Raw genomic sequence first — 15,442 nt, 5'->3', positions numbered from 1 at the left:
AGGAGTTCGAGGCCAGCCTGGCCAACATGGCGAAACTCTGTCTCTACTGAAAATACAAAAATTAGCCGGGCGTGGCGGCATGCGCCCGTAATCCCAGCTACTCTGGAGTCTGGGACAGGAGAATCACTTGAACCCAGGAGGCAGAGATTGCAGTGAGCCGAGATCACGCCACTGCACTCCAGCCTGGGCAACAACAGTGAAACTCCATCTCAAAAAAAGAAAATAATATACGCACTGAAAAAAACTGGAGGAGTCTACCCAAAATTATAAATGATTATCTCTGGGTGGTGGTATTAGGATGACTGTGTTTTTTATACATTCCTATACTGCCTGGACTTTCTACAGTAACACTTTAAAAATTACGCTGCTTGCCATGCAGCATTATCTTTGATTCTGTGTAAATCCATTAATCTTGGGGAGAAGAGACTAAGTTTTCACATGATGGTATCATATTTTGCTCATTTACCTCCCTCCATATGCATGAAAGACAACAGATTCCTTTCCTGTACTAATACAGCCAGTGATTGTCTCCAACATTCCAGAGTTGACCATTTTATACATAAGTAAACGTGTCTTAGGATCAACTGCTTTTTCCTGCAAGAGATAAAGCACTGTAAGTGAAAATGACTGCTAATCACAAAATATTTTCTGAGCCACTTCTAATAACTTTTTCTTTTCCTTTGAGACGGAGTCTTGCTTTTGTCACCCAGGCTAGAGTGCAATGGCACCATCTCTGATCACTGCAACCTCCGCCTCCCGCTTTCAAGTGATTCTCCCGCCTCAGCCTCCCGAGTAGCTGGGATTACAGGCGCCCGCCACCACACATGGCTAATTTTTGCATTTTTACTAGAGATGGGGTTTCACCATGTTGGCCAGGCTGGTCTCAAACTCCTGACCTCATGATCCGCCCGCCTTGGCCTCCCGAAGTGCTGGGATTATAGGCTTGAGCCACCACACCTGGCCTAATATCTTTTTTTTTAGAGAGAGAGAGAAAAACAGGGTCTCACTCTGTTGTCCAGGATGGAATGCAGTGACATGATTATGGCTCACTACAGCCTCGAATTCTTGGGCTCAAGTGATGCTCTCACCTCAGCCTCCTGAGCAACTGCGACTAAAGATGCACACCAACATGTCCGTTTAATTTTTAAAAACTTTTTGCTGAGACATCGTCTCCCAGGGTCTCCCTATGTTGCCCAGGCTGGTCTCGAACTCCTGGGCTCAAGCGATCCTTCCACCTTGACCTCCCAAGGTGCTGGGAGCCACCCCACCTGGCTTATTTACATCTCTCTCTCTCTCTTTTTTTTTTTTTTTTTTTTAAGGCAGGGTCTCAATCTGTCACCCAGGCTGCAGTACAGTGGCGCAATCATGGTTCACTGCAGCCTCAACTTCTTGGGCTCAACCAATCCTCCCACCTCAGCCCCCCGGGGTAGATGGGACCACAGGCATGTACCACGATGTCCAGCTAATTATTTTTGCAGAGCTGGGGGTCATTATGTTGCCCGGGCTGTTCTTGCACTCCTAGGCTCAAGTAATCCTCCTGTCCCAAAGTACTGGGATTACAGGGGGGCATCACAGTGGCTAGATCTATTTACATCTTTGATTTGAAAAGCCAATCTCATGAAAAAATATCAAACATGAAGGTTTCTTTATTCACCCAAAGTTTTCTAATATGAATCTTTCCAGTAAAAAAGAAAAAAAACTCTATAAATCCTTACTGCTGTAGAATGTTCCTTCTTCTCATGCAGGCGGGCACTTCGACGTTCTTCTGAGTAGGCATGTTGTTTTAAAGCATTGAAAACATGGTTTGATAGTTTTAAATCCATTCCAATTCCATCTCCCACCTGAAACTCAGGTGCAAACTGCCAAAAAGAAGAATTAGCATCTAAATATTTTAAAATAGGGACAGTTAAAAAAAAAAAAAAAAAAAAAACAACCAAACGAGAAGATTAATCTTTAATGTCTTACTCAATAGATGATCACACTAGAAAACCAGAACTCATAGCTACTACAGAGAAAAAAATTAAATAACTCACAGAAAGAGGAGCAATACTATTTAAGAAATTACAACCCAAAGGAAGGCATTTATTCCAGGCATAGAAAACATCTCATCACATCCAAAACTAAGGTCTTTCAGCATGTGCGTTGTACTTTGCTTTTAGCCAAAGGACACAATATTGAATTGTGAAGGCTACACCAAATCTTACCAAAGAAATACAATTTTGTAATTATTTGTGGAGAGTGGGTTGTTACAGCAGACTATGATCACACCATGACAATTATGCTCTAGAACTGTGCAATTCAGTTAGGTAACCACTAGCCACACTTGGATATTTAAGTTAATTAACATTAAATTAAAAATTCAGTTCCTGTATTATGGCACCCAAATTTCAAGTGCTCCACAGCAAACGTGGCTACCATATTGAACAGCACACATATAGAACATTTCCATTACCACAGAAAGTTCTATTGGACAGAACTCTTCTACAATCAGATCTGGAATATTTCTAGAAATGATATAATTGAATATGTTTACTTAACAAGCATTTGTGCTTGAAAATCTCAATGTTTAATGTATTATATTAACTACAATATTTATGAAGGATTTAGAATGCCTTTTTTTTTTTTTTTTTTTTTTTTGAGATGGAGTTTCACTCTTGTTGCCCAGGCTGGAGTGAAGTGGCATGATCTCGGCTCACTGCAACCTCTGCCTCCCGGGTTCAAGCAATTCTCCTGCCTCAGCCTCCCGAGTAACTAGGATTACAGGTATGTGCCACCACACCCGGCTAATTTTCTATTTTTAGTAGAGACGGAGTTTTTCCATGTTGGTCAGGCTGGTCTCGAACTCCCGACCTTAGGTGATCTGCCCACCTCGGCATCCCAAAGTGCTGGGCTTACAGGCGTGAGCCTCCATGCCCGGCCTAGAATGCTATTTTTTAAAATTACACTTTACTTCTGATTTTACACAGGTAGTTCAGGCACAAGATAATAAATTCAAAATGCACAAAAGAGTATACGGTGAAAAGTATTTCTCCCTCCCATTCGTATTCCCCAATCACCACCATTATCTGTTTTTTGGGTAGGGATGCTATTTTATACAAATATGATGAAGAATAAATGTTATTTTCATAATAACTATTTATTAATTTTAGAATCAATGTGAGTCAAAATAGTTTTTCAATACTGTTATGGAATTTTATTCTGAGGTACTTTATATTTTCATTAATGTCTCAGTTTTCATGATATTGCTATAGTGTTATCTAAAAACATCTTTAGAAAGATATTTTTAGAAATATAAGATATTATATTTTAAAAGGTATTCAAGCAAAACTCTAAATTCAGAGATAGATACTTTCTGTAACTTACATTTTCCATTCTTGCTGTGTTCTTTCTCCCACATACTACTTCATCATGTTTGGTGGTGATATCTTTTCCTTTTCCAATAAAGCCCTTTTTAGGAGTGGGAACCGGTTTTGCTAAAGGCAATTGAAACAAGCCAGGTATATAAAAATAGCAAAGACTACATTGCTGCATTCAACGTTGTCTGAAAAGACATTTGAATCTAAGAGTAAATTGCCAAATGAGATACAAAGAAAAATATAAAAGTAGGAGTTAATTGAAAAGATTAGTCTTCCTATACCTCTATTCTGCTGCCCCAGAAAGTAAAAGTTTTGGTACCTGGTCTGTAGGGATCATCACGAGTATCCTGCCAGTCAACTTCATCTTCAGAGCTATCGCTGTCTTCATAAGGATGCACTTTTCGATAATTTTCAAAGGAAATGGAAACTTAAAAAGCAAAAATAGTTGAAGATTTACTTAGGAGCACATTATGAGTGTTTTCTACCACTCAATGGAGTTGTCACAATAAGGTTATAGTACCTTTGCTATCTCCATTGAATTTTTTTTCTTCACGCCTAAGCTGTGCATCATATTCTCTGTCATATTCCATCTGTAGCATCTGAGCCAGCATAAGGTCACTGGACGTATCAATGTTTTCTCCAGTAATAAATGGTCCTTCAGCAACACTATTCAAAATAAGGCAATATAAACTAATATAATGTGCTTAAGTAAACAGAGGTTGCCAATTGTCAGAGTAAGAGATGCCTTTTCCATGTTAAAATTCAAAGAACTCTATCAAACCATTCACCTTCTCCTGCACAGCTAGCCTTAAGACCAATGGCATGCACCTGTGGGAGTACCAACTAGGGTTAAGAGAGCTAGGAGAGAAAGCTAAAGATTCTATAATAAAATCCAAACTGAGACCTAGAATTCATTTGTTCTGAATGAAAGTCTGAGGCCGGGCGCAGTGGCTCATGCCTGTAATCCCAGCAGTTTGGGAGGCTGAGGCTGGTGGATCACCTGAGGTTGGGAGTTCGAGACCAGCCTGACCAACGTGGAGAAACTCCGTCTCTACTAAAAATACAAAATTAGCCAGGCATGGTGGCACATGCCTGTAATCCCAGTTACTCGAGAGGCAGGAGAATCACTTGAACCCGGGAGACGGAGGTTATGGTGAGCCGAGATTGTGCCATTGCACTCCAGCCTGGGCAACAAGAGCGAAACTCCATCTCCAAAAAAAAAAAAGTCTGGATGTTTCATTCATCCATAATGAAAGAACAGGTAAATATTCATGAAAAGATAAACTCAAAACACTTGATCAAAACTGTACCTCATCTAGTTCAACTGCGGCATTAACATGATGTAACTAAAACTCACAGAAACAGTGGTTTGTCCAAGATAATAATGAAAACCAATGCAAAATCAGGACCAAAATTCAAATATCAGTGGACTCTCAACATGGTGCTTTCTTCTGCCCTGCTTTTTCCAAACCACTTGTCATGACAATTACTCATCAAATCCTAAAACTCTGCTATAAGTTGCTAGATAAAGTACTTTATGAATTTTACTTACGCAACTTCAGGAAAAACGGCAGCTTCTTCTTCTAACTGCAATTCTTTGGCCAACTGTTCACTCATTACATCAGCCAACGAACAAGATATTGTATTCTGAGGGATAGCCCATGGACACTACCAAAAAAGAAAAAAGAACAGCTCAACTCATCATAATGAAATAAAGCACCTCTCATTTTACAAATAATGTTATATTTTGAGAATTAAACTATGTAGTTAAAAACCAGAAATGAATAACTAGCTATTTGCAGATATTATCTCAAAAGTAAAAATATCTCCCAGGTCAAATTTAGTCAAGGATATATCTAAACTAAAACAGCCAAAAGCACTTTTTAGCCTGCTAAGTAGGTATATCCTTAAAGCTGAGGGGAAGCCTCAGGCCCACTGGCATCCCCCCACTAGCTAATGAGTTCATGTAATTCCTCTTGTTCCAATCCTTGCTCACCAAGCTACTTTCTGCTTATAATCTGATTTCTCAAGTAGATTTTCCTATAGGAATAGACTATACCAACTAGCACAATTTGAAGCCTAATGGAAAGTTATATCTCATTATAATTTAAGCATCGAGTCATCTAAGTGTACAAATTATGTCAGCCCCTCTCAAAACATCTTAGGATATACTAAAACAGAAACAAGAATAGGCCAAGTGCAGTGGTTCACGCCTGTAATCCTAGCACTTTGGGAGGCCAAGGTGGGTGGATAACCTGAGGTCAGGAGTTCAAGACCAGCCTGGCCAACATGGTGAAACCCCATCTCTACCAAGAAGACAAACAATTAGTGGGGTGTGGTGGTGCGTGCCTGTAGTCCCAGCTATTCAGGAGGCTGAGGCAGGAGAATCACTTGAACTCGGGAGGTTGAGTGCCACTGCACTCCAGCCTGGGCAACAGAATGAGACCCCATGCCACACACACACACAAAAAGCAAGAACAAACAACAAAAATTTTATTTTTTATTTTATTTCTTTTTTTTTTTTTCTGAAGACAGTTTCCTCTGTTGCCCAGGTTGGAGTGCAGTGGCATGATCTCAGCTCACTGCAACCTCCACCTCCCCGGGTTCAAGCGATTCTCCCGCCTCAGCCTTCTGAGTAGCTAGGTTTATAGGCGTGAGCCACCATGCCCAGCTAACTTTTGTATTTTTAGTAGAGATAGGGTTTTGCCATGTTGTCCAGGCTGGTCTCGAACTCCTAACCTCAGGTGATCTGCCGGCCTCAGCCTCCCAAAGTGCTGGGACTATAGGTGTGAGTCACCAAGCCTAGCCCCAAAATTTTATTTCTGAACTTTAGAAGCGGACAAACAGGCTCTTAAAACAATACCAATACACACAGTAATATTCTGTCAGACCCAGTTGACCTTCCTCGGTGACATATTCCTGCCTCAGCCTTCTTGAAATCAAACTGCAGGTTTTATTTCAAATTCATAATTTTTGAGGGGGCAAGATGCTTTACTTAGCAGCAGCAAATGATTACATTTTATAGCCTACTGATTAAGACTTTTAATATTGAGTAAGATGCCTAAGCATTTCCTGAACTTGCCTAGCTCTTTCCATCCCTCTTCTATAACTCTACTCCAAGGTATCCCATTCACTGGGTTACTTTCAGAGCATCCTAACGAATCTTTCTGCTCTCAGTCTTGGGAGTTTCCATTCTCCACACTGTAATACAGTAATTGTTCTAAAATGCAGATGTGATGGGTTCCATCTCCTTACTCAAAATCTCTTTTATTATTTCCCATTGCTTTTAGGATAAAGTCCAAACTCATTCCTTAACTACTACTGAGTGTCTAATTTAGAATATAGCATAAAATGATATCTGTTTTAGCCACAAAATTATTTGATCAAGTTCAGCCAGTGTAGGCCCTCTAGTTGGTCTAAAGGCCTGCTGCATGACACTCAGAGACAACCGGGCAAGTGACCTTTGTTCAGGTTCCACAGTAGTGACATTCAGGAATTTACTTAGCTCAGGCTATTTGGGTGGAGCACCTAAGGGTGACAAATGATAACTATATTTATGCCTGAGTGAATGAGAATCAAGTTGTATCTAGTCTCACCCTGAGATTGAGGAAATACGCCTGGCACCTAGCACGTACCTACCATACACTGTCACAGAACCGTTCCAGCCTTCTGTGAGGCCAGACTTGGGAGAGAAGGGGCTTCCTGAAGGTCTGCTGTGACTTTCATTCACTCTGTAATTGAGTGGAGAACTCTCTTGGTAAGGATTTTAAGGTCTAGAATCTTGAAGCTTTCTATCATCTGGAGAACATAGCTAATTTTTTGGCCTCATGACTCTGCTGAGTTCCTTCTGTATCCTCTAGGTAGAAGAAACAATGCTGTTTAGCCTAGAAATGTTTCATCTGATCAGTTTCAAAGTCCAGGCTCCAAAAGGTAGGTGACTGTCTAACTCAGAATTTTCAATAACATTTGGCAATGACTAAGTTGCATAACAGACAATATCTGAATATTCACTATATCTAAGTAATTTGGTTAAATACACATAACTTACATAGATTACTTAAATCACACAACAATTGAGTAGTTGCAATCCATCCCCATTTTACGGATTTTAAAACTGAGATACATAAAGGCTTTTCTTTTAACCCAAGATAACATCATAGATGGAAGTACCAAGCTCTGAACCAAGGCGATGCCAGGCTGCACTCTTAGCATTTTACTATACAGCTTCCCTATCCCCTCACCCTGGAATGTGTGAAGCAAACTGCCCTACTGTCTGCAATACAAAATCCAAATTCCCCACCCTAGGCAACACGGCAAGATATCATCTCTACAAAAAAATTTAAAAACTGCCGGGCACAGTGGCAAATGCCTGCAGTCCCAGCTACTCAGGAGGCTGAAGTAGGAGGAGGATCATTTGAGTCCTATGATTGTGCCACTGCACTCCAGCCTGGGTGACAGAGTAAGACCCTGTCTCTAAATAAATAAAATCCAAATTCTTCAGCAAGGGATGCCCAACTTGCCCTGATTTATCTGTCCAATCTCAACCCTCTTCTATCCTACACTCTAGTGACACTAATTATATGCCAAAGATGGCATACTTAGGCCATGTGCAGTGGCTCACGCCTTAATCCCAGCACTTTGAGAGGCCATGGCAGGCGAATCACCTGAGGTCAGGAGTTCGAGACAAGTCTGGTCAACATGGAGAAACCCCGTCTCTACTAAAAATATAAAAATTAGTATTTTTTATCCTAATTTACACTACAGGCATGGTGGCAGGTGCCCGTAGTTTCAGTTACTCAGCAGGCTGAGGCAGGAAAATCACTTGAACCCAGGAGGCAGAGGTTGCAGCAAGCTGAGATCCCGCCACTTCACTCCAGCCTGGGCGACAGAGCGAGCGTGTCTCAAAAACAAACAAAAAAGATGGCATACTTTCCCCACTGCATGCCTTCATACATTCCTTTCTCTACCATTGGTTTTTCTTCCTTCTTTATTTACACCAATTAAATGTCACCTCCTCTATAAGGCTGTCTCAGTGTTACCAAAGTTGGACCCTTTCCTTTGTGTTCCCACAGCAGTATGCAAACACTGTTAATGCAGAACTCATCACTGTATTAGAGTTCATGCATTAGCCACAATGGAGCATGAGCGCCTTGAACGGTAGAGACTTCTTATCCACCCTCAGAGCCCAGCATAGAGCTTTGGATATAAAGAGGCATTCCAGTATTTCCTGAGCAGTATGTGCCAAAAGAAAACACTGGAGTGATTGGCTGCAGAGGTCTGATGTCTTTCTACATCCCTACTAATCTAATGTCCTTTCCCCCATCTTGGAAAGCCTGCCCTTTTGCCTGCCCACTTCAGAGGCTTCAAGTCTGTTGCCATCTGTTAATTAATTCTGCTAAGGTATTAAAGTGTTAGCTGACAATCTGTCAGAAGAGACAAAAATGACAGGCAGGACTTTTGTTATTTTGAGGCAGAGATTGACCTACTCACAGATACACTGAATCAGAAAGGGAAACATGTAGAGACCTCAAACAGCACCAAAGCATCCTCGCTGTCCACTCCTACTGACCCTAGACTCTAGAGACTATACTACCCTGTACCAGCTCAAGTGGTCCACCTCACACTGAGGCAACTCCCTTGGGTGAGGTAAATAAGTAAAGATTTCAGATAGGCTGCCACTCCCATACTTTGAAATCAAACCCAAACTCTTCAAGCCAACAATTAAAAGCCCTCCATACACTTTTTCCAGGCTGTGAGAGGGACAGCTTCTGGGGTCGGGAGAAGACCCCCTGGGTTTTCCCTACAGGCACAAGTTTGCTATCCCAAGTGCTCAGAAAATTTACTGCAGGCTCCTCCTATGAGCAGGTACCATAGGTGGTATGTAAGGGAATCCTCTGTCATCTGTGACTCTTCAGTAAGCCGCTCTTTGTAAAAAAGCTAACAAGATGGGGGAAACGCCCTCCATCATCTTGCTCCGTCCTAGCTATCCAAAGTCATTTCCTACTATTGCACTCATCAACACAAACTCCCTATAGTGTCACAATCTGATGGGACGCCTCATACAATCCTTTCCAGTCAGCAATTCTTCTTCAAAGGACATCCATCAAGCATTTCACCAGCCTCTTGGTTCCTTCTTTCCTATTGCTAAATAACCCTAAGACCCACCCTGTTTTCCTCTCCTTTGCAAAACCACCACCACTGAACTCTGTTCCTTGGGGTTCTTCACTACTACCGCATGCTCCGCCACCTGGAGGGCTGCACATTAGTGGGGAATCATCTCTCTTTCCTTCCACTTCCTAAAGATATGACCTTCGCTGCTTGTATCATTGTTTTTTTTTAAAGGTTTCCTGCAGACAATTATGGGTAAAGAATCAAGTAAAATTAAAAACGGCAGCTGGGTGCAGTGGTTCGCGCCTGTAATACTAACACTTTGGGAGGCTGAGGCAGGCAGATTGCTTGAGCTCAGGAGTTCGAGACTAGCCTGGGCAACATAGTGAAACCCCGTTTCTACTAAAATACAAAAAAAAAAAAAAAAAAATTAGCCAGGCATGGTGATGCACACTTGTAGTCTCAGTTACTCTGGAGACTGAGGCACGAGAATTGCCTGAGCCCACGGGCGGAGGTTGCAGTGAGCCAAGATTGTGCCACTGCACTCCAGCCTGGGCGGCAGAGTGAGACTCTGTCTCCAAAAAAATTAAATAAATAAAACAAAACCAGCAAACATGAAAGAGGCACACAGTAACAAAAATTCAGTACTCTACTGGAAGCAAGTCAAGAGAAATGTAACCTACAGGAAGGTCCCCTTTCTAATCATACAGCTAGAAGATATAATCTAAGTAGAATATTTAAGTAAGTAATTTTTCAACTCAAGACAAGTGTCTCTGAAAAAAATAATCTGGGACTACATAACAACACTAATCCATTTTTAAAAATTTTTTTGGTTTTAGAATAGTCTTACTTTTACAGAAAAAAACTGCCAAGACAGTACAGAGTTCCCAAATACTATACTCAGTAGTTTATCCTATTTATCCTATTAACACCTTATTAGTATTCTGCATTTGTCACAATTCGTGAACCAATATTGATACATTTTATTATTAACTAAAGTCCATACTCTACTCAGATTTCCTTAGTTTTTCTCTAACATTCTTTTTCTGTTCCAGGATCCCATTCAGAATACCACATTACATTTAGTTGCCACGTCTCCTTAAGCACCCCTTAGGCTGTTGAGTTTCTCAGACTTTCCTTGTTTTTGATAACTTTCACAGTTTTGAGGTGTACTGCTAATTTATTTATTTTTTTTTTTTACAACTCTCTATCAACAGAGCTACACACTTGCTCACTTTTGCTTACAGTTTGCCAATCCTCCCTTCTTGGAATATCCCCTAAAATTCTTTGTCCACAATAGTAGTTAGGCATTTTGTAACTTGCACCCTGGTACTCTGAGAGAAGGATCCCCAAGACCCATTCAGAGGGTCTATGATGTCAAAATTTTCATAATAGTAATAATACATTATTTGTCTTTTTAACTCTCATTCCCCCAAGAGTGTGGGGTTTTCCAGAGTCTACATCAGATGTGATGACATCATCACTGATGGCTAATGGAATGTGTGCTTGGTATTCTGGTGTTTTCTAAAATTTTCTAAAGAGTAGATTTAAGATATAAATGCATTTTTAGAGATTAACCCAGTTTGTTCTCAGTATTTCTACTATGCTCTTATTACCCATCTTCACTTATATCTGCTACAATCTACTTAGCTGTGAGGATGGATTTTCTTCAAATACTTCAACCTCACAACAGGTTGAATGAAAAAAGAAGACAGAAGAATCCAGATGTCTTCTAATAAGTCAGATGTTAGAGATTTGCAAACATATAAAATACTGTTCACTAATTTTTGTTTTCAGACATAGTTTTATTTTGGCCAGGTGTGGTGGTTCACACCTGTAATTCTAGCACTTTGGGAGGCCAAGGTGGGAAGACTGCTTGAGGCCACAAGTTCCAGACCAGCCTGAGCAACACAGTAAAATCTCAACTCTATTTTTTTGTTTGTTTTCTTTTTCTACTTTTCTCACATGTTCTAATCTATTTTTCTAAGTTTTCTTTAAATATAAAAATGTTATTTATGTTAACATATGACTTTTTTTTTAAAGCCAGCTAAATTTAGCAGTGGAAAGGTTCTATATCAACTTTAGTGACACTAATGTTAATAAGTTCTGATAACCCACTACCATCAGACTAGCATGACTTCTAAATGACTTAAAATTTTTCTATTTCTCAGTTTTAATTTCAGATATGATAAATATCAATTGATATAATCAATGTAAACAAAAGACATTTGGGGTCCTCAATTTTTAAGAGTATAAAGAAGCCCGGGCCAGGCATGGTGGCTCACACCTGTAATCCTAACATTTTCAGAGGCCAGGTGGAAGGGGGTGGGGTACTGCTTGAGCCCAGGAGTTCAAGACCAGCCTAGGCAACATGGTGAAATCTGATCTCTACAAAAAAACACAAAAATTGGCCGGGTGCAGTGGCTCACACCTGTAATCCCAGCACTTTGGAAGGCCAAGGCGGGAAGATCACAAGGTCAAGAGATTGAGACCATCCTGGCCAACATGGTGAAACCCCATCTCTACTAAAAATACAAAAATTAATTGGGCATGGTGGCACACACCTGTAGTCCCAGCTACTCGGGAGGCTGAGGCAGAAGAATCGCTTGAACCCAGGAGGTGGAGGTTGCAGTGAGCCAAGATTGCACCACTGCTCTCCAGTCTGGTGACAGAGCGAGACTCTGTCTCAAAAAAAAACAAAAAACAAAAATGAGCTAAGTGTGGTGGCACTGGCCTGTAGTCCCAGCTAATCAGGAGGCGGAGGTGGGAGGACTGTTTGAGCCTGCCAGGTCAAGGTGCAGTGTGAACTGTGATTATGCCACTGCACTCCAGCGTGGGTGACAGAGTGAGACCCTGTCTCAATTAAAAAAGAAAGAGGCCGAGGCAGGCGTATCACAAGGTCAGGAGATCGAGACCATCCTGGCTAACACAGTGAAACCCGTCTCTACTAAAAATACAAAAAATTAGCCAGGCATGGTGGCGGGTGCCTGTAATCTCAGCTACTCGGGAAGCTGAGGCAGGAGAATAGCTTGAACTTGGGAGGCGGAGCTTGCAGTGAGCCAAGATCGCAACACTGCACTCCAGCCTGGGTGACAGAGTAAGACTCTGTCTCAAAAAAAAAAAAAGAAAAAGAAAGAAAAGAAAAGAAAAAGGAAGAGGCTGGGCACGGTGGCTCACGCCTGTAATCCCAGCAGTTTGGGAGGCCAAGGCGCGTGGATCACTTGAGGTCAGGAGTTTGAGATCAGCCTTGCCAATACGGTGAAATCCCGTCTCTACTAAAAATACAAAAATTAGCTGGGTGTGGTGGTGGGTGCCTGTAATTCCAGCTACTCAGGAATTGCTTGAACCCTGGAGGGTTCTTGTGCTTGAGTCACAAGAATTGCTTGAACCCGGGAGGCACAGGTTGCAGTGAGCTGGGAGCAAACCACAGTACTCCAGCCTGGGCGATAGAGCACCTCTCCATCTCAAATGAAAGAGGCGAGGGGAGGGGGGAGGGGAGAAGAGCAGGGAGGTGGGAAGAGGAGGGGAGAGGAGAAGAAAGGAAGGAAAGAAATAAAAAAGTACTGACTAAAAAGTTTTGAGAATCCTTCCATTTTTCAAAACCCTCCTCAAATCTTCACCTCCTCCATGTATGCTTCTGTCACTTTGTTTTTCCGAAAGGTTAGAGTAAAAAAGGATTAATGATAGTACTTTCAGCCTGTTTCTAATTGTTTCGCCTTTCAAAACACTGTCCTCCCAATAGACAGCATCTATAAATCCCAGACGCATTTTTGTTGCACAATGAAAATGGAATTGTATAGTTCTGACAATGTACACTTAAATAAAAATATGACTGTTAAATATTTCATTACTGAATTAGTTTCGTAAGTGAAATTTGTTCTGAGATTAGGATGTATTCTGAATACAGTTTGTCTCATTTGACATTTTTACCAGCCTTTACCAATGCTTAACTGAAGGACTTTAACATACAAAGTATATATTTATAATACTAGTCTGTCTACTGATTTCATCCTTTTATGTCTACTAATCTTGACCTTGTAAACAAGGCTTTAACGAAAAATAAGCAAAATAACATGCAGAGGGTAACCACATTTGTCAGTGCAGTATCTCAGATTCTTCCAACAGTTGTATGAGAACTTTTATAAAATTAACTTTCGTTTATTTAATAGCTAATTATTGACCCTTTTCCTGTTAAGACCTAGCCTGAAGATCTAGTAAGTTTCACAGGTGACCTTTTAAATGGGAACAAATATTCTGTGTTAGCATGTAAAGAACAATTATGAAGCTAAAAAAGCTAGACTCCTTCACGACCTTAATTTGTGGAACAAAAAATCCCAATGGAAGCACTCGGCTCTCAAGCAAACCCTCCATAAAGTGGCAGAAAAGTATTTTCATCCATATAATCAAAGTATCATGAAAAGGACCCGCCTAGAAACCAGAAAGCAAATGTGAAGTAAAGGTCTTTAGTTTGCCATTCTATGAAAAAGTTTAAACGTCAAAGCTTAGGCAGATCATGAAATTCACAACCACTTTACAATCCGTGGGGTGCACATGAATATTAGCGTCGAGGGAGGAGGGTGCGCCTGGGTTTTATCTTTCACTACTTCAAAAACAAGAAATTTCCGAACTGGGATAACCACACTTGACAAATTAAGTAAACAGCTTCCTAAACCAACTTTCTGTCTGGCTAGCTGTGTATTCGGCTGACTCACTTGGCCCGTGAAAAACAAGATCGTGCTTGTTTCCCCTCCAGTATCAGCGTGTGTAAGCCAGTCCTGCTCAAATACATGCTACGGCGACACAGAGAGTACGCTGAAGAAATAGAGAGCCTTAACCACTCAAGGTGGCATTTGGGAAATCCAGCCGCCCTCCGCCCCTCTTTCCGCTCCCTCCATCCCCACCCCGGCACCCCCGCGGCCAGTGCCCCCTTGCCAAGGTCGGCGGGGTCCCGCCCCAGAACTTTCCGAGTCCCCCACGAAGCCGCCCTTTCCGAGCCTTCCGAGAGAACCAGCCAGTGTGACCAAGGCAAGTACTCCAGCCTCGTCTGCCACTTACCTTGCTGGGTCCCCAGGCCGCAGCCGGCCCGGGCTCAGGCGATGCCACTCCTACCAGATCCATTCGGGGATGAAGGCAGAGACAAGAACAGAGCAGAGAGGTGGCAAGATGGGAAGCAGGCTCCGCCGAGGAGACAGGCGGGGCAGGGACAACTGGCTGCTGATGCCGGAGCTGGAGGTGACAGATGGCGGCGACGGCGGCGGCCGCGTCCGGAACTGGATCTCTCCTCTTCCGCCCTCGTCGCTGGGACAGTCGCTTGCAATTGGCCACACGCCCCTAGCTCCTCCTTAAGGCTCCTTTCCCCGCCCCCGGGCAGGCTACTTCCGGCCGCTGGCCGCCGGGCTCGGGGAAGCAAGGATCAGCTGGCTGTCGCTTGGTGTCACGTTGCCTATGTCGGGCAGGGCATGGCAAGAACTGGGTGTGGCTTCCTTTGGCCCAGGCTCTGCCCTGTCCCCGCACTGCCATCTCCTTGGCACCCCGAGACTGCCGCTGGATCTAAACTAGATTAGACTGGTGGATTGTAAATAAACAAACTAGGCTCTCTCTGTTCATTCATTATTTCCTGGAGCAGTTCTAAACTGGGATGACTTGGGAGACAGCAAATGGCAGGTTTATAGACGGAAAAGGCCTGGAGAGGACGGTCGGAGTTTGTGGTGGTTGTTGTTGGGGGGTGGGGCGTAGAATGCGGAAAATGTGTAAAATGTGTTACGTAACAGTGAACAAAAATAAGACTGCATAATGAAAGTTTTGATTCTGTATTTTGTAGAGAGATTCTAATAAAATGACCAGATAAAAGATAACTAAGCATTGCATTTCACTTAGTATATCAATGCACTCTTCAAATCTTTCATGAACGTTTTAGTCCTCAAAATTACCCTGAGAGCTAAATTCTGTCATTATCTCTATTTTACTGATATTGAAAC

The 15,442-nt window shown here is 42.1% G+C and overlaps 1 protein-coding gene across 3 annotated transcripts in view; it reads right to left on the bottom strand.

Annotated features, from left to right (window-relative positions):
• The window catches only part of RIOK3 (RIO kinase 3), a 28,256-nt gene extending 13,072 nt beyond the window's left edge, over positions 1-15,184 (bottom strand). The window contains exons 1-7 of one of the 3 annotated variants that reach the window (XM_025365193.1): positions 14,520-15,184; positions 4,909-5,024; positions 3,877-4,022; positions 3,676-3,783; positions 3,364-3,473; positions 1,716-1,859; positions 467-594 (exon numbers count right to left, since the gene is read on the bottom strand). In XM_025365193.1, coding sequence (XP_025220978.1) covers positions 467-594; positions 1,716-1,859; positions 3,364-3,473; positions 3,676-3,783; positions 3,877-4,022; positions 4,909-5,024; positions 14,520-14,582 — 815 coding nt within the window. In that variant the 5' untranslated portion in view covers positions 14,583-15,184. The remainder of the gene's footprint in view (positions 1-466; positions 595-1,715; positions 1,860-3,363; positions 3,474-3,675; positions 3,784-3,876; positions 4,023-4,908; positions 5,025-14,519) is intronic. The other 2 variants (XM_025365195.1, XM_025365194.1) reach the window with 2 other exon arrangements.
• Positions 15,185-15,442: the final 258 nt, after the last annotated feature.

The sequence above is a fragment of the Theropithecus gelada genome, chromosome 18 (genome assembly GCF_003255815.1).
Source record: "Theropithecus gelada isolate Dixy chromosome 18, Tgel_1.0, whole genome shotgun sequence".
Classification (NCBI taxonomy): Eukaryota; Metazoa; Chordata; class Mammalia; order Primates; family Cercopithecidae; genus Theropithecus; species Theropithecus gelada.
This window is presented reverse-complemented; position numbering and strand designations above follow the sequence as displayed.